Below are 19,608 nucleotides of genomic sequence, written 5' to 3'. Positions count from 1 at the left end.
CCCTAGTGTCTGAAACATGAGGTAACACTGAAGACCCTTGGATTTCTTTCTCTTTCCCCGTTGCCACCCCACCCCAGTGAAAGGCTAGCCTAAAAAATTCCTTTTCTTATCTGGTCCCAGTCTTAGGATCCCACAGATGACCCTGCCCACACACACCTTGTCCCTTACACCGCCATCTGTGGCAGGTCTGCTATTCTCTGGCACTTTGCTGGGCAGCAGCTTGGATATTGCTGGCTTGAAGTAGCGCAAGCTGCCTCCTGCTTGTCCAAAACAGTGCTGGAAGGGAGGCTACATGCAGGCACCACAGGCCCGCTTTGAGGAAAGGGACAAGAAGATTGGCAGAAACTCAGTAAAGTTAGTCAGCATACAGGGGAGCTATGCTCAGCAGTGCAGACTCTTGAAACTAGTAGCACAGTTGGTCCTGGTAGTAGTAAATTTTGATGTTGCTTAGCGTTTGTGTCATTGTGAAGTGATGCTCTGTGCACCAGCTGTCCAAAGCTACCTGTATACTTTGTCTCTGACACAGGGTTTTGGGTGATTTTGGTTTGATAATTGCGTTGTGAAGTCCTACAGTAAAGCCTCTTTTTCTCTCTCCCATTTTCAGGCTGAAGTGCCTGAAGACAGCTTTTGTACAGGTGCAGAATTAGATACTGTTGTGGTAGATGCTTGTGAAGAGGAACGTGTAGCTAGATGATCCCCCATTCCCACCAAAAGCTTAAATAAGTTTGAAGAAGTTAAGTGTTGCATCATTATTGAAAGGGAGACTCTCATTCCTAAGTCATTTGGATACTTTTGAAAAACATTACCCTGTATCTCCCTTTGGTTTGATTAGCACAAGAAGGACTAATTATCATTAGCCTGGTAGAAGGCATTGCTGGATAGAAACCTGAGATTGGAAATCCATGGTGAATTAGGCCTAACCTCCTAACCTATAATGTTTTGCATTAAGAACATATCTTACACATTATATGTTAAGATATAATGTGTATTACACAGACAACTTAGTTTTCTTTGCTATGTGTAGGGCTTATGCTAAGCAAAGTTGAATACTTTGGAATATTCATTTGTAAACAAAAAAGGCATTGTGTGCACTTGAGTATCTGTCAGCTAACATCTGCCAACTTCCAAACTATAGACTCCATAAGCTGCTCCAGATAAAGTTACCTCTAAGTAGCCTGTCCAGGTCGTTTATAACTGTCATACTGATAATGTATATGTGATTTTGTATTCTGCAAAAGCTCTGGTGTTGCATCGTGCATTGGTGTTAGTGTAAATAAGATGCACTTGCTGGGGGATCTTACATAGGTCCGGCCCACATTATGTCTTATGTTCATCAAACAGATTGCAACTCAATCGGCTTTTGGTGGCTTGTTTTTCTTTTAGTTTTTGTGTTTGAATGCCTCTTTCCTCCTTTTGTGATGTACCTGCTCTTTACATAACACTGGTCTTTTGTCTCTGTGTCACTTCATTATCCAGTTGCTGCCACCTTTAGGATACAAAGTACCACATCTGTCATGGTCAGTAATGGGGCAAAGAAATGCCCCGCTTTTACTGTGTTGATAAAACTATCTCACAATCTTGGTTCTAAACCACATATGTATCTATGTTGATACATAGCCTCACAGTCAGAGGTGGGGCAAGGTGGAATATGTGTAATGAGTTAATGAAAAATGTGGAAACATTTGATGTGCACCTCACTCTGAGGAAATGGTACTTTTTATTAGAAATATAACCATGCTTCGTAACAAATATCTAACAGTCTTCTTCCCATGTGTCTATCTCTTATTTCTTCAGTGCCTATTATAAAGAAACACTGCTAAATGATATTAGAAAAGCTAGAGAGAAGTATCAAGGAGATGAACTGGCTAAGGAGCTGGCCAGGATTAAGCTTCGTATGGATAATACTGAAGTGCTGACTTCTGACATTGTCATAAACCTGCTTCTTTCTTACAGAGATATTCAGGTATGTTCCTAAAGACTAAGGAAGATTATTTTACTATGGCATTTTGGCTCTTGTTTGTTTTTTTATGTTTCATTGTTTGTTAAACGGTGATTCAAAGCTGACACTAAATTGTTGCATTGTTTAACAGTTTGACTTGTCTGTTGGGCAACTTAAGGAGCTTTAGACTCCTGTTTATTCTGCGTATGAACAAGAGATACACATTAGGTGACTTCCTGAGGTCTCCTCCTTTGTTTTTAGTAATTTTTGACCTCCTTAAAAAATAATTAAACGAAAGCATTCCATACCGAAGCAAGATGCTTGCTTTTCCCTTCCCTCCCTTTCCTCCTTCACCTCCAAAGTCAGACATACTTAGAAATGAAGGAAATGCATTTTTTTGTGACCATTGTATTGGCCAGAGATGCCCAAGCTGAGAACTATCATTCAAAAAAAATCAATTTGCTTTTAAAATATAACTTCACCTTTTTTCTTGATTTTATTTTTTAAATAAGTTCTACTTTTGGTAAAACACAGCCTGTGTACTGTATTTTCAAACTGCCAGTCTGTGTGTTTGACATGCCTTTTAAAATATACTTCCAACCATTCTATGGAAATTTTTTTCCATCAGGATCTAAGCTGGTTATTTCATAAGTATAAATGGGTCATGAGAGCAGTGGGTGACCACATCGTCCTACATTACCCAACTTTCCATTCTGAGATGCATATTTTCCTGCAGCACTTTATCCAACTTCATTTTGATCGCCTCTGGTGATCATTTTCATTCTTTTTGAAAGGTCTTCTCCTTTGAGAAATGTAATAATCTCAAAACATGTTTTGAACAAACAAGTTGAGTAATGTGAGGCCATTTGTGATGTCAGTAAACTGGCCTCTTCAGCAATGTATATGTGGGTTACCCCTGAGAAACCAAAATGAATGCGCAGACAGCTGACATGCTGCAGAATGAACTGTGCTTGAGTCTGTGATGATCTGATGAAGTAATTTATCAGAAGTCCTTAATAAGGCCTGAAAGAGCCAGACTCATCACCTCTCCTTCCTGGTGCTGAGAGTGTAATTGATTAAACCGGCCAGAGGGATTCAGTAATTTGGGTAGTGGCACTGCGAAGGCACTGAAGAGGCAAGTACTGACATAGGTAGACAAAATCCCTCTTTAATTCCTCACACAGAGTTTGTGGCTGTTTCACTGACTCTTCCAGGAACAGTCACCTGAGATACTGTCTAGCAGTCATGATACATTTAGATTAGTGATGTTTTCCTCTGCTTTCAGTTTCTTTTTTTTTTTTTTTTTTTTTAAATTCCTACCAGGACTATCATGCTATGGTGAAGCTGGTGGAAACACTAGAAATGCTTCCTACCTGTGATCTGGCTGATCAACACAACATTAAATTTCATTATGCTTTTGCATTGAATCGGTAAGGATGATTTATTGAGGTTGCTTCATTTTATTGCTGTTCCATATGGGCTTATATGTGAATTTATAGTGCAGATAATATCAAATTCTCTTCCCTTTCTGCACTCTGTTCCAAAGGCAACCTGAGTAATTGTGAAAGACACCAGTGATACAAATGATCAGGCTGAGATTGTTTATCCTGAGTCACTGATTGTTCTGAATATCTTGGAAAGTTTAGCATTATAGAGTTATGGGTGATTATTAAAGTAACAGGTAACAAGTGCTACTTGGTCCATGAGTACACATTCATGATACAGCTTCCCTGAAAGGCTGAAAGGTGATCTGGACCTACAGGTATGTTGCTAGGTTAGGAAGCACAGAAATATGGCTAATATAGCTAACTCTTCTAGTTAGCTACAGATTTCTGTAGTGCCTATGTATAATAGTTACTTCATTTCTAAAGAATTGGTCCATGAGTACACATTCATGACACAGCTTCCCTGAAAGGCTGAAAGGTGATCTGGACCTACAGGTATGTTGCTAGGTTAGGAAGCACAGAAATATGGCTAATATAGCTAACTCTTCAGTTAACTACGGATTTCTGTAGTGCCTATGTATAATAGTTACTTCATTTCTAAAGAATTTGTATGAAGAATATATTGTAGAAAATAGATCTTAAACAAATGACATCACGTGTAATAATAAAAGTAGCTGGTTGGATGCAATCCACATACTGTTAAAAACTGACCTGCAATCTAACTAAAACTTAGCACTGGGCAGCATGAGGGTGGCATATGTCAAAGGGATTAAGAACTTAATAATAGATCTAGAACAGCAGTTCCTGTGGCATTTTATGGAAAATGGCAATAAGTCTGGTGCCATTTGACAGTTTCATCAGACTTAGGAGTAAATGCAAAATCATTGCTCAGAAAAATATCAGCTATCACTGCATCAGTTCTGTGTCAAAGAACAGTCTTCTCACAGCATTTTATAGACTGTGTTCTCTAAAAAAAAAAAAATCATTCTCATGCAACCGTATGCAAGGTCATGTGCAAAGGAACAAAGAATGCAGTACATGCGAATGGGAAAGTTCAGAGAAAACAGTGACTTTTGACAAGGATCTGGTGGTTAGTTAATAGGCTGAGTGATCATCCGAGTGATGTAGCGGCAAGCAGCTTGAAGTGATCTTTGAAAGAATGTAGCAGTGAGTAATACAGAGCATGTATACAGCATAGGTGCGGCTGATACTGCACATGATGCTAATGTTCATGCTTTTATGACAGCTAGCTATAGTGATGTTTTTTGAAGACTGGGATTAAACCTATTTAAAATGCCTTTTTTATTAAAAAAGGAAAGAAAACCACTAAGTTCTGAGAAGTTAATTGATTACAATGAGAATTACCTCATCAAAGAAATGTGTCAGGTGCCAGACAATGCCCAAATCTCTCACAGAAAAAGATAAGTAGATGCATGTTTGGAACCTTAATTTGGATGATGATGAAGCCTTTTTAATAAGAAGGGTAAATTACTACTATTTAGCTCTTGATGGCAAATATATGAATACAGTTCCTACGTACAATTCAGCTTATGAAGTTTGTTGTGGGGTTTTTTTTTGTGTGGTTTTTTTTTTTAAGACTGGAAGTTAATACTGAGTATCTTGATTCTCCACTCCTGATATCGTAGACCATTAAATCTTAGCTGATTAACCATCTACTGAGTCTGTTAACTTCTTCATGGAAGTGTATCTTTCAAAAATTTTGATCTGCATATATGAAGACAGAGAGAATCTGTTTATATAATGTACAGTTTGCTCTGGTATTTATCACACCTAAAGAAAGATAATTTTCTCATTAGGCTGCTTAAAAATAAAAGAAAAAAATGCACTTTTGGTATAAAGTTTTTACTGTACAACACAAGGTGGTATTTTAAAGTAGAAGCCAGTGTTTTGACATTTCTTTAGTCAAATTATATACATTATAAACCATGTTCCTGGCAGTATAGTTATTATTGAATATAAGAGTTATTATTGTTACTATTGAATGGTATGGTTTTCCACCTTTTTTTCCCCAACCCCTAAAAATTTCAGGCTTGATCTTATAAAGCTTCTGAAATTCAAGTCTCCTTAAGATCATACTGATGACTTGAGAAGTGCTTTCAACAAAAAGGATTTGGCTCTATTTTTCAGAAGAAGTTTGTCCAACTTTTATTATTTCAGGCATTTGACTCAAGATGTTTAAATTTGTCCATAAGAATAATGCTAGGGTTGTGCCTTGTCCTTAGGAAAATATTCTGATATAATCAGTTTTTAAACCTTTTTCATTTAGATGTGCATAATAAATTGTCAATCTCCCTTCCTCTCTTTGTCTTCAAATTCTGTGTATTTTGAGCAGCATGTGAACCTCATGCCACTAAATCTTCTGTTTTGGCAATGCCAATAGCGTCCTGGTAAGACAGGACAAAATGAATTGCTCATGAACTTGCTTTCCCCATCAACAGATTTCATTAAGTCAATCTTTAGCCTGAACCAGTGTGACTCTCCTTGTGTTCTTCCAGGAACAATTTAAATGTTTCTGTGAAGTTTCTTCAGAAATAAATGACTAGTTTTTCACCAGTAAGAATGCAGAATTTAGCTTCTACAGATGTTTTTGCCTTGAAACAAAATGATGGTCAAAAGTTAAGACTTGAATGTTTTCAGAACAAGTCCACTTAGTTCAAAATGACCCTTAAAGTGTTTGTGTCTTCCTTCTGTGGGATTTTTGAATCACTTATTTTTTCTCTTTTAAAAATAAATTCTTTTTAGCGATTTCTATCAGAATCTATTTATAAAAATACAAAACAATGTTTTTACTTGAATATTCTATTAATTTAAGCATACAGAACAGTATTAATGTTGCTCAATACAACCGATTGAGCCTAGCAGGAACAAAATACCTCATAAGCAAAACAGAATTAGCAGCTATAAGACTATCTGACCCTGCTGAAGTTAATCTTTCATTAATTCATTACAAAAATGTACCGGAACTGTGATCATAATCAACAAAGTCATTCGTGTATTTCCTTTTGGACTCTGTAACTTGAGTTCTGTTGGCAATTAATTTCACTGAGCCTTTTCAAGTCAGCGTTACTCTAGTGCTGCGCAGAGCTAGCGATGTAGCAGGCAAGTGGCAGAGGGTCGCTTCCAGGGGGCCCAGGTCTTTGCTGGTACAGCAGGTGGACACAAGCCCAATCTGAACCACAGCTGTGTGCAGTTCTGGGTCCAAGTTAACAAGCTGTGCTAAGGGAAGGGACAGGGATGTTTTACTTTAGACTCAGCACAGCTCCAGCCCAGCTGCATGTCTTCTGGTTCAGAGCCAGCCTGGGTCTGACCTGGCTCGGATCATGCGCGAAGCAAGCCTGGGCCTGCCTGCAAAGTACTGTGCGGCAATGTACTAAAGCACTTATGGTTCTTAGGGAAGGCAGACATTGTCATGCTAATTTCTGGAGCCCTGATTCACATAGCAGGTTTTCAAGCACAGCCCTTCTTACTGTCTTTCTCCCTCGTTTCCATCTCAGAGCAGATCATTGAGAGCATCGTAAATTTGTCATCTCTTATGTCTAATAACTTGGAGGCTAATAATGGGTGTTTGCAATGACAGGTTTATTCTTGTTTTCAAGCCTGGACTATCTAAATAGGTCACTCTCCTGGCTGCTTGTTTAGAAGTCCTAAGGAGCAAAAGGCCATTCCTCCACCATTGTTTTAAGCTAGTTAATGTTAACTCCACACACAAGCAGGGCAGAGAATACTCTCTTTTATACAGATGTGGACTGGTTTAAGACGTTCTTTGTTGCCTTCCAGCTGAGATTTAGGTCTGACTGTATGTTAATTTAGGCATAGGATGGAAAACATCTGTAGGTATAAGTTCAGCCCAAATGTGCAACATGAATATTTTCAGTACTGGTATTCACAGCTTTTGTATGAAGTAAGATGCTGCATGTTTCAGGGGGTAAGGGCTGGGTGCTTCAGGGGTAGATGGCTGTTTGCTTCAGTCCATGGGTATACCTTGCCTGGGAGGCAAGCACTGTGTAAGGAGAAAATGAGGTATGGGAGCTGCCATGAAAGGATTTCTGAAATTTTGAAGATTTTAAAGTTTTAAAGAGTGTTTCTGTATGTTGTGCCATGGTTTGCATGTCACTGTTAACTTTGTCCACTCTGCTCTCCTGTGTGAGTTACAGCTATAGTTCATGGGACTGAAGGTCCCTATAGGTCATAGGACCTGGCTTTTGTCAAATGAGCTCTTTCATGTACTACTCTTATAGCTGAGGTCTGCCAAGTGCCTTTATTGATGAATTTCTAGGTTCACCCACAGAGGAGCTGATCAATGATCCTTTTTTTAATGGAAGCTTTCAACCTGGGATTTGCCATCTTACAGGATCTGAATATGTGAATACATCCAGTTACCCCTCTAATAAGTAATTTGCCTGACTATCTCCTGCAATGGCTGTCTTTATTAATGAAAAGAAAGTAGAAATATTACCTGCATGTATGGCATGGTCACTAGTATTACAGCTTTTTTCTTCCCTTTTTTTTTTTTTTTGAGAAACAAACAAGATTTTTCTCAAGGGAGATGGACATATAAAGTGATTTCATGTGCTTTATTAATGTATTACATGTGCCTATATTCATGCCTTTTGTGTTTGGAATCACAGTATGTCAATGTTTTAAAGTATCATGTAGATTAATTATAAGCAACAGTTAAATTTTTGATCTGGAAAAAAAACCATAAACCAAACAATGAAAGAAGATTGATTTTTTTTTTTTTTTTTTTTTAAAACCCACTATTGTTTTCTACCAAGTATTTTGTAGAAAGCGGTAACTGTGATATTGCATTTTAAAAAAAGTTTGTAGAAGATCTTCTCTTATTTAACCATTTTAGAATAAAATGAACCATTTCCTATTCTGTGTTTTATATTGCTTCAAAGTATCTAAAAGCATTGAGCAAGTCACATGAGCAGTACAATTCATGATCAAAGCCAATGGGACAGGAAAGTATTGCAGTCCATTTCTGTGAATTTTACTTGCTTGCAATCAGGTTAAGAAAGTAATAAAAAAGGGTGCTAGTTTGTTTATTGTTTTATTTCCTGTTGCTGTAGTGCGTGTATGTGTGTGTGTATATATATACACACACATATACTAGTAGATAGACAAAGTACAGATATTTATAGATAATTCAAATACTAAGTGTGCTTGTCAGCTGACTGTTTACTTAGGATCTACTTCACTAGTTTAGGGCTGCATAGCAAAGTTTTTCTTGATTTGCAGTACACTTATATTTGATTATTTTCCAATTAGCCTTATTTACCAGGACTGGAGTTACCAAGTTACCAAGCTTCTGGAAGCTTGCTGAATATGAGGCCAAAGGGTATGCCAAATTCTGTTCAGAACAAGAAGACACTAAAACCAAACCCAGCGCTGGCATGAGGCCAGAATTGTGAAGACTTCAGTCTTTTTCCAAGGCGGGTCTATCTTTACTTATATTAAAGATGAGGGCAGCTGCAGTCACTATTATTTAACTCAGCATGTTGTGTTTTAACAAGTAATATATTCCAATACAATAATAAAAAAAGGCAATTAGCAAGTGAAGGGTGTAACAGGGTGCAAGCAGAAAATTGCTTGTAACTGTGAATAATAGTAGCCATAGGAAATTATTCCCATTGAAAAACACTGGGTTATTTAAAATGTTCTGTTCTGTGATTACTCAGATTTAGTAAAAAACACATCATGAGGTTCCTCATTTTACATGAGTGGCTTGCATGAAGCACCTGAAGTGTATATGGGGGAGGAGGGGAGCTGGTTTTTTCATTGTCATATCTAACAGGAGACTTGCAAATACTTCCAGTCTCAAAGCCCAGCTGAGGGTCTTGTTTTCCTCACTCACTGTTTCAAATATTGAAGGTTCTACAATCAAATTGCATCCTCAGTGAAATGTGTCTTGACTCACAAATTAGTTTCTTATTTTAAGTGAGAGTGCAAGCGTAATAACTCTAATTCAAATTAGTTGTTATATTCCTCAATAATTAGGATATTTTTGGAAATTCTTTTGTTGTAGGTTTCTGTATAGTTAGTAGCAGTTCAGATCATCTGCTATGGGATCATTAAGGCATACTTAACTAACAGTGTCCTATTTTTATGCAAGAAAATTCAAAATACATATTTTATTATAATTATATATCATTACTCTGAGCAAAAGTATTGTATATGATAATAAATGAACACAATATCATATATGAAGACCAGTTATTTTATGAATGGTTGTATTTATACTAACTGATTAAGTTGTCTCACTGACATTTCCTCTGCAATCTGACAGTGAGATCAGGGTTTTTTTTAAAATCGTAGTATGTGCAGTAAACTACTGATAGCTGCTTCAAGGCTAAAATCGGAAGATAAACAAGATTCATATAGGAGTGGAGTAGATAAAACAGGTTACTCTTTTTGAATGTACTATTCTATGGAAACATTTTCAGAATCATTATGGTTTGATTTATTCCCCTGTGCATTGCTCTTCAAGAAATCTGTTTGCTTATAGGGGCCTTGAAACAACAGAAAATATAAAGGAAACCAAAGGTGGATTCCCTTGAGTGAATTACTTTTCACTGACATACGGTTTTCTATAGTATGTAGTCTTCCCTAGCTAGATAGATGGAAACAAGCCATATAGAGGAAGATGTGAACAAGAAGGTGAAAAAAAAGTTTATATCAGCTGTTACTTACAGAGCGAGCTAATTCTTGTCCCAGTGAAACCCATGCTATTCCTGTAAACTTTGTTGGACAAAGACTTGGTTCACTGAGTGTAGTTCTGGCTCCTTAACCATGCCAGTTCTTCAAAGGTGGTAAAACCAGCCTGTGAAGCAGGAAGAATTTTTGTTTTAGGGATATTTAAAACTAGGACTTCTTATAATGACAGCAGTGGAGAGAAGGGTTCAGAGAAGAGAATGGATTTGAGGGGGAAGAAAGAAGTGTGAAGCCATGAATCAAAAAGAAAGAAAAAAAAAAGGGGAATTTGTTTTTTGCTGTAAGACAGTGTTATTCCAGGTGAGAGCCTGTGATACATGATTTCTGGATGATGTTTGAGAGCTAGGGGAGAGAAACAGCATAAGGATGGCCGTACTGTTTCAGGGCATAGTTCTTTCTAGCCTAGATTCCTATCTTTCAGACTTACTGCTTGGTGGTGTATTTGTTCCCCCATGGAAACAAGCAAACATGTCACAGCGGAGTAGAGCGCCTCTGGGCTTCTAAATCCAAGCCACAATTCTGGTGACTGAAGTTGCCAAGTTATGGAACAGCAGCTTCTCTCTGAGAGTCTCCCTCTGAGAGTCTCCCTGAGGAGAAAGTGGAGAAGTGGGGATGTGTCAGGGAGAGACGGAAAAAACTTTTCATAACTTAGTAGAAGAAAGTTTTTTAATGTGTCCTGCTTTTTGGAAGAAGCAATATTGCTTCATTTTACAACTTGGCTTACAACCTCTCATGAACAAGAACATCCAACTTCAGCCCTGAGTTAAGATAAAATATGGCAGCAGGATGCGGGGGAGAGCAGCAAATGAGAACATGCGATACAAAACCGAAGTTGCACCATAACTTGATTGTAACTCCGTTCTGCTTGTTTGGTATGTGCATTTATATTCCCATGCTTAAAAATTCAGTTTTATTGTGTGCTAAACTGTTTTCATCAGCCCTACAAAGTGATTCAGAGAGGTAAAGGAGGAGTGGGTAGTGTAGCAGGACAGGGAGACAGGTAAAAGAGGCTTGTGTAGACAGGAAGTGAGAAGATTGCTTCTGCAATTGTAGCAGCGTGATAGAGTAAGCAGACAGGTAAATCACATGGCAACATTAGCAAATTGGCAAGAGAATCAGTGAGCAGTTTCTGGAGGATGCAGACTATCAGGCAAAACTAAGTTGGCAACAGAAAACTGAGAGTAATTTAGAGGAGTAGATTAGAGGCCATAAAGGTGACCTGCAGGACAACCTTTTTTAGGGAAAAAATATCTGTGTAGTCATTTCTGTCTGAAAAACCTTAGTTCATCGAAGCTTTCTTTGTACAGCAAACCATTCCATACCATTGATTGCTCTCTCTCCTCTTTGATTTTTTTCCTAATTCTAATAGTTTAGTTTCTTTTTCAAATACAGCCTAAAACTGTACACAGTACTGAAGACTAGTGTGCTGGGTATTTGTAAAAAAGCATCATGATGTTTTTAATTTTTACTCTCTGTCCATTTCCTTTTAATTACTAGCATTTGCTTATGGTGGGATTTTGGTGGTGTTTCACTGAGCACTAGGATATTTTCATAATTGCCCTAGTATTTAGAGGTAACTTGAAGATCTCTTTCCTCACTGGCAGTAGCTTTTCCACTTATTGTGTTCACATAATTTAGCCTGATTTTTTCTGTTTGGTTGCTCTGCAAGTTTTTAGCCTGATTTTTTCTGTTTGGTTGCTCTGCAAGTTTTTAGCAAGGCAAGGTTTGTAGGGAGAAAATGAAAATGTGCTAACAAAGAAACTAGTGGGAAAAAACCCAGTATTATTACCAGCTCTCTCGTGCTATATGCTTTGTTTTAACATAGTTTCTGAATAAATTGTAATAGTAGGTTTTTTTTCCTAGCTCATTTACCATTAAAATATATTTTGTAAAGGTAAAACTGTATTTTGAAAGAATTTTGAGATTGTGATTAGTGATTTTAAAAACTGCTCCCCCTAAACCCAGAAAACCATGAAGAGTGACTCATATTTTCACTGTATGTGTATACAGACTTGTTTAAAGTAGGGTTCTTTCTGCAGTAGCCTATTGGGATTCTGCTCTGGCTTATAAAACTTCATATTCAAGGGATTTGCTTTGCGGAATCAGTCTTACCTGGTGCCTCAGTTTGCTGCATAAAGAGAACATTTTCTGCCTTCCTTCTCATGACTGTACATCGTAACGTACAGTACTTCAGCTTTTCCCTTTTCTGAGAGGCTGTGGCATCTCCATCCTTGGGGGCTTAAAAGGTTCAGCTTTTCAGACAAATCCAAGGCTGCCATGGTCTAGTATTGAGAGGTGGTCCAGCTCTGAGCAGGAGGTTCTATTAGATGACCTCCAGAGGTCCCTTCCAACCCCCATTTGTGTGGTTCACTCTGCTGTGGCTTTATCTCTGTTGCTGTACTGATTCACCACAGACTTGTTTCAAGATACCTTGAAGGAAATTACAAGCTGTCAGACGTGCAGATCTGACAAAGAGGGGGGTATGAAATAAGAGTTGAAAATCTGTCTTGGTCCAGCATAACAAATTCTGTGTATTATCCAACAGTATATTTTCATATTGACTTAGAGAAGTTGCTTGTAGCCTAAATTATGTGATTTTTCTATTGTTGTTTTTCTTGGTTAGCCCTCTTTTTGGGGATTGCTTTAGCAGGTGATAACTGTTGCAAATCTATAGATTATTGTAATTAGTATGTTAGGTTTGTATTGCCCAATGGGCATCAAATTCTGCTGCTGTGAAAAACACGAGTTTAATATAAAGATGTCTAAATTGATTTTTGTTTAATAATATTCTTGTTTGATTACTGTATACTTGTCATGTACTAAATTTTGTTTATTTTATTATATTTTTAATGATGGTATTTTCCTTATCGTATGAGAGATAGAAGCCTTTAATTTTATTTTGAGTCCTCTAGTCTCTACTTAGGGCTTGGTCCTTTGAAATGCTCCCAGTATTGCATTTGGTGTGTACAGGTTCATCCCTCGACGTCCAGAACTGTTAATCTGCACAATGTCCTATATTAAGCAGGATCTTGCTTGATGCATTGTATTTTTTCTTTAAAGTTATGCTTTTTCAATCAGTACATAACACCTCTTAATATTAGCATTATTATTTAACCTGTTTTCATACCGGGTAGAGTTGAATCAATGTTTGCATTGTCTGGGAAGCAGTGATTTTTTAATTTTCTTTTTCCATGCAAAAGTGCTGTAAGCTAGCTATTAGTCGTGCATTTCTTGTGTTTTCAGCAAAAGCTTCAACACGTGCTGACTTCTGTGACCACATTGCATGTGACTTGGGACCTGTTGAAGTTACATTTTCGGGCCTAATTTTGTTCTAAGCTCTGTTTACTCAACTTCCTCTGTGTTCATATTAACAACAGTGAGACTTGGGTGCTATTATTGAGAGAATCTGGTTAGTTTGGAATAGGTTTGGTTATAGCATGCTGACCTGTGTGATTTACCCCCACACTTTTTAACTTCTATGCATTTTTTGTAAAACTGAAAAAGGTATTTACTTTCTCCTTGTGTGCTCATTAGAGAAGACCAGTATTAATTTCAGAACAGTCAATCTCAAGTTAAAATGCTTTAAAACATATTCAAGTCCTCGCTGTGAAAGTTTACACTCTGACAGTGTCATCAAAGGTATGGTGAAGCCTGCACAACTAGCTAGAAATCTGTTTAATCTTGTTATGTGTTCTCCATCACCAAACATGCACAGAAGCCTGAATTTTGCTACAGATGTGTTGTTATTGGTCTTCTTGCATCAGCTGGTTACCTAAGGAACTGAGCTGCTTTACAGTAAATATTAATCCTTTCAGGGCATGCAAATAATAAATTTACCAGAAACAGTTATCTGCTACTGGTATTGCTGATAAAGTAATCATAGTACTTGTAAGCCTGTTCCTGGATACCTAGGTAGGGATCAAAAAATGGCAAACAGTTCTGAAAAGGGGTTGGTAAATATTTTAAATATCTCTGGTGATTAAAAAGTATCTTGAAGAGGCTATTAAACTCTTAAGCTGTGTTTGCATTACTCTTGCAAATAGACATTTTTGTTTCTTGTAAGTGCCTTTTTGCAGTAAATAGTGAATTCTAAACTTACAAAAACAAGGTAAAGGAAGGCAAAAATTCTGATGTATTTAATAATAATAATGAACTGAAATGTTACTTAGTCACTAATTTCTTATTGATATGATTGTTAAATATTTGTCAAAAGAAGCTTTATGACAGCTGTTTGTTTTACAGATTTTTCTCTAATATGAAGAATTTTAATTAAGAAAGAAATACAGTTCAGTTTTGCCCTTTTATTCTTGTAGTTCAAAGGCCCTGTACTGAGCTCCATCATTCTTTTGGCTGAAATAGGATTGACCTGGCTTTTTCTGTAGTTAGTTAGTATTGCCTGGTATTGGTTCTGGATTCAAGATTACAAATCTGGGCATAGCTGAATGAGCTGTTAGCTCAAATACTGAAAATGGCCAGTTTTGTTAAGTATTTTCAGGAACGAACACTAAACAAGCAGTTTTTTCTCATTGCAGGATGTGCAGAGTCTGTCAGAGGAAAAAGGTTAGATGGCAGATTTTTTTCATAGAGGCGTTCTTGTATGAGCTAGGAATTCCATGATAAGAGAATACATTTGGTCTTTATCAATCAACGAACAATCACACATCAGTGTAAATAAAGTCAAGTTTGCATATAGTAATGATGGATGGGTTGTGGGATACATGGTGGATAATGTTATTCTACCATATTGCAGTTACTGTTTCAGATCTGAACTCATTTATCTCTTATTTGATTTCAGAAGAAATAATGCAGGTGACAGAGAGAAGGCACTACAAGTTATGCTTCAAGTCCTGCAGACATGTGATCACCCTGCTCCAGATATGTTTTGCTTATGTGGGAGGATCTACAAGGATATGTTTCTTGATTCTGACTGTAAAGATACCAATAGTCGAGATCATGCCATTGAATGGTAACAGAAAAAAAATAAAAATATCTATTTAAAACGTTTTCAGACTTTTACCTCTGGTTATGAAAAGCAGGACTGTAAGGATTAGAAGATCAGTTGTTCTATGTATCTCTTTTTTCCAAGGTCCTGTTTGAGTAATTGGTTTACTAAGCACCAGATCTTTGGATATGTGTTTCCTTGGTTCACTCTATAGGCTACATGAATATAGAATGATACACTTAGTTTATTGGGGGGATGATGATTCACCCATGTCTTTGTAGATAAAATATACAATTAATCTGCTTCAAGGCCAAAATGAAGCACAACTCAGATCATGGGACTTACGTTGGTCTTCTGTGCAAAGATGGTTTCCACACTGGATCCTCAGGAAATGCAGTGATAAGGAAAAATATTGATAAACTGCAGTATGAATTTTCTTAAGACAGTAAGGCATGAATGTGCACACAGGTTCTCACTGACATACTGTACGCATAAGTACATTTGTGTAATCATATCAGCTACAATAATGTTAGCAGTGTGGGTTTGTACTGTAACCGTGAAATACTGCCCTTTCTCTCTTCCCCCCACAAATCACCTCAGCGTAGTTAGTGCAGCATAGATGGATAGTAGGGAACTTACAGGCTTCGGATCGATCTCTTCAGCCCATACCAGCTAGTGGCGAGCATTCAGCCTTTGTCAGCTGTGTCTCAGTTACCTTTAGTGAATGTGAAGCTTTAAAAACAAAGGGTTTGGAGCCTTTTTTAAAAACTTGCACTGAAGACTAATATTTTCATTGCCTTTCTCATATGAACAATATAATGAAATTAGATTCTATTGCATTTAAGTTGTTTTGCAGTAACTAGCTTGTTTTATTTTCACAAAACTGTGCTGAGTTTGGAGAAGTCTGGAGAAGAGGAGGCTGAGGGGAGACCTCATCGCTCTCTACAACTACCTGAAAGGGGGTTGTGGCAATGTGGGTGTTGGTCTCTTCTCCCAAGTAACTAGTGATAGGACGAGAGGAGATAGCCTCAGGTTGTGCCAGGGGAGGTTTGGACTGGATATTAGGAAAAAATTCTTTACTGAAAGAGTTGGTCAAACATTGGCACAGGCTGCCCAGGGAGGTGGTGGAGTCACCATCACTGGAAGTGTTCAAAAAATGTGGACATGGCGCTTCAGGACATGGTTTAGGGGGCATGGTGATGTTGGGTTAACGGTTGGACTTGATGATCTTGAAGGTCCTTTCCAACCTTAATGATTCTTTGATTCTGTGAAAGTGGCAGGCCATAAAACTAAGCAGAAGTGTTTCTTTCTCACCGTGAGACAAACAGCTACTATCTTTCAAGTGCTTTTTGCAAAGAGTGCCATTGGTACCAATTAGCCATATAGTGCTTACAGTAAATTAATAGCTTAAAATACCTACCAAAACTTTTCAGTATTTCTGTTCTTCTGTACAGTGAGATGTGAGCTCTTGACTCTTCCCTGCAGGTATCGTAAAGGATTTGAACTCCAGTCAACTCTGTATTCTGGAATTAACCTTGCAGTTTTGCTACTTGTTGCAGGACAACAGTTTGAAAGCTCAATGGAACTGAGAAAAATAGGTAAATATACACACACAGTGGCACAGACAAGTTTTCTGCCTCTCTCCCTATGAAGGAAACAAAATGCTTATAGTGAGAGTTTGCAGAGACAAGAAAGGCCCTTCAGGCTTTTTAGTGGTGGGTCCTGGATGGCTGGCTAAAACACAGGGATCTTGAAGGGCCTTTTTTTCTCCTTGTTGCCTTGGAGAAGCTTTCTAGTAACTTGGCCCAGAAGGTCCCAGAGATGGGAGAGGAACAAGGAAGGACCAGCTTCAGCACCATCTGTCAACTGCCTTTACACCACCACAGCGATTGTCCCATTACCTGGCCAACAGGGGACAAAGACAGGAAGTGACAGAGTGTGGCCCAGCTCTCCTCAGGGATACCAGGGAAGGATCCACGGGGTTTCTGTTGTCCTTGAACTGAGAGATACACAGGAATTATTGACTGAAAGGATCTGCCAGGACAGTAACTTGTCTACCTAGATTCACATCTTCCATGGACGTGCTAACTAAACCCCACCACTATACGTCTATAAAGAAATCATATGACAGAAACAGATATACAGTTCTTCCTGGAAAGATAATAGTTGAAAACTATATTTGAAATCAGATTCTGTCTGAAATGCATACTTGAACCTTAAAGGGGAAGAATGCAAAGGTGGCTTTAAATCATTCCACTGACCTTACTCTGGGGTGGACTTGTGTAAGCCTCTAGCCATTGATCTTTTGCAGTAGATGCAGATCTCGAGGACACAGGAGGTGCACAGCTTACACTGAGGATCAGGAGGCAGATAGCCCAGGCAGATAGCACAAGAGGTTTTTCAACACTGTGTGTGGTAGGAGCTCTGACTGTCTGAACTGTATTGAGGATGTTACTTTCAGGCCTAGTCTCTGTTTTGGGCAATGGTTTTTTTGGGAGGGGAAAACTTGTTCCACTTTATTTTTATCACTAATGCTTAATCAAATATTATTAGTCTTTTGCTGATAGACTTATCAGTAAAAAACACTTATTAGTGTTTTACTGATAGAAAAATGTGGTTTTAATTGACATTTTACAGGTGTACGGTTAAACAGTTTATTGGGAAGAAAAGGAAGCCTAGAAAAAATGAACAATTACTGGGACGTGGGACAGTTCTTCAGTGTGAGCATGCTGGCTAATGATGTTGGTAAAGCAGTACAAGCAGCAGAGAAACTTTTTAAGCTGAAACCTCCAGTGTGGTATGTGGCAGAAGGCTGTAGCTCACCCAACTATGGGGAAATAGACAAATTTAAAAAATCCTGTACTCACTTTGACAACTTAACTGGATTTTTTTCATCTTTGATTGTTTGTAACTCTGACTTTATATTTTGTTCTTTTATTCTGGGAAGGAAGGGGGAAGGTAAGAAGGTTACCCGTCATTGTTGGGTTTATATCCCATTGAAGCACATCTTTAATAAGAAAGAATTTGGAAATTAGTGACGATACCCTGTGAAACAGTTGTGAAAAGATTGTGAAACCATTCTTTTCAGAGTTTAGCTAGCTGCTGCTTCCCCTCCCCGCCATCTTCTACCTCATAATATCCTATCTAATCAGCATGTAACTACTCACGTAACTGTACCCTTTTGCAAGAAGATACTGTTTGTGAACATCCATGTGAGCATATGACTTAAGGTTTAGACTAAACTTGCTATTCTTTCCAGAAATCTGTAAAAATCAACACAATCATTTCCATTATTGTAGCTTTTAAAGTACATTTAATTTTGCAGTTAATTTTTTGGGTGTATAAGTTAATTAAGCGGGTTTAGAATCTGGTCAAATTTTGTTTTCTCTCTGTTAACTCACTAATTTGATACATTCTAGGTACTTGAAATCATTAGTTCAGAATCTGATGTTAATTCAACGTTTCAAGAAACTCACCATAGAACATTCTCCTAGACAAGAAAGATTGACTTTCTGGCTAGATATAATTTTTGAGGCAACGAAAGAAACAACTAATGGCCTGAGATTTCCAGTAAGATGTTCTGTCCAAACAAGTTTTGTATTTCTTATGTTTCTGGATAGGATATAACAATAATTGGAAGACTTTAAACACAATACTTATGTACTTAACTGCCTGTTATTTCATTGCATGAACCAAAACCCTGTATTCTGCTAATCTTTACTCTATAAAAAACATGTAACCCACCACCCTGAAAGCATTCTAAGAAATACTTTTAAGTCTTCTACAACAAATCATGATGATACTGTTTTGTTGTACATAGGAACACAGCCTCTTCCTGCCTTGTCTTGCCCTTCTCTCTCCCGCTGGAAAATTTTAGGCCTTACTTTGAGATTACCCATTGTCTGTGTCAGAGCATCTGAAGATACTGTTGTGTATCAGCTGCAGGTTTTTTAAGGAAAAACGTTGTCTCTCTTCAGGTTTTGGTGATAGAACCAACTAAAGTCTACCAGCCTGCATATGTTTCAATCAACAATGAAGCAGACGAGAGCTCTCTTTCTTTGTGGCATGTCTCTCCCACTGAAATGGTAAAACTACCAACAGATGTGTTTCATGTATTCTGACTTACTGTGCTTAAAGTCACTTTTTTACATGTAGGTTTTGGAGCACTGTACAATAATTTAAAGTTTGCTACATTTGAAGCACAAGCCTCAATATATCTTTCGTGCAGATATGAATGTTGACTTTTTCCAGAGAAAGTAAAAGGAGGGACTACAATTAGAACTCAAGTGGTTTTGACCTCTAGTTCAGATTTCGCTTACCTTGACCATGTGTTTTAGAAGCACTTGGATTATTTGGTCTGCTCATAATATTTCTCATTAGAACTGTGTGATTTTTATTAAGATGCAGCTCAAAGCTAGATCAAAAGTAAAGATAAAGCCCAGTATTGTGTTTAATGTTTTAGACATTTTAAAGCTTTACAATTATAAGATTAGAAACTAGAAAAAATAGCAGCCTGTGACAAATAAGTGTCAAGAGATTAAATATTT

At 37.6% G+C, this 19,608-nt stretch overlaps 1 protein-coding gene across 1 annotated transcript in view; it reads left to right on the top strand.

The window, feature by feature from the left end:
* Positions 1-19,608, top strand: part of LOC104617500 (mitogen-activated protein kinase kinase kinase 15) — a gene marked incomplete at its 3' end in the record, with an annotated part of 47,089 nt that overhangs the window by 11,027 nt on the left and 16,454 nt on the right. The window contains exons 5-11 of the mRNA XM_010282835.1: positions 1,795-1,963; positions 3,263-3,369; positions 14,915-15,085; positions 16,547-16,659; positions 17,699-17,858; positions 18,481-18,631; positions 19,039-19,146. Of these exons, the coding sequence (XP_010281137.1) occupies positions 1,795-1,963; positions 3,263-3,369; positions 14,915-15,085; positions 16,547-16,659; positions 17,699-17,858; positions 18,481-18,631; positions 19,039-19,146 (979 nt within the window). The remainder of the gene's footprint in view (positions 1-1,794; positions 1,964-3,262; positions 3,370-14,914; positions 15,086-16,546; positions 16,660-17,698; positions 17,859-18,480; positions 18,632-19,038; positions 19,147-19,608) is intronic.

This window comes from Phaethon lepturus, unplaced genomic scaffold, assembly GCF_000687285.1.
Source record: "Phaethon lepturus isolate BGI_N335 unplaced genomic scaffold, ASM68728v1 scaffold14322, whole genome shotgun sequence".
Lineage (NCBI taxonomy): Eukaryota > Metazoa > Chordata > Aves > Phaethontiformes > Phaethontidae > Phaethon > Phaethon lepturus.
The sequence above is the reverse complement of the archived record's forward strand: the minus strand, read 5'-3'. Positions and strand labels throughout refer to the sequence as shown.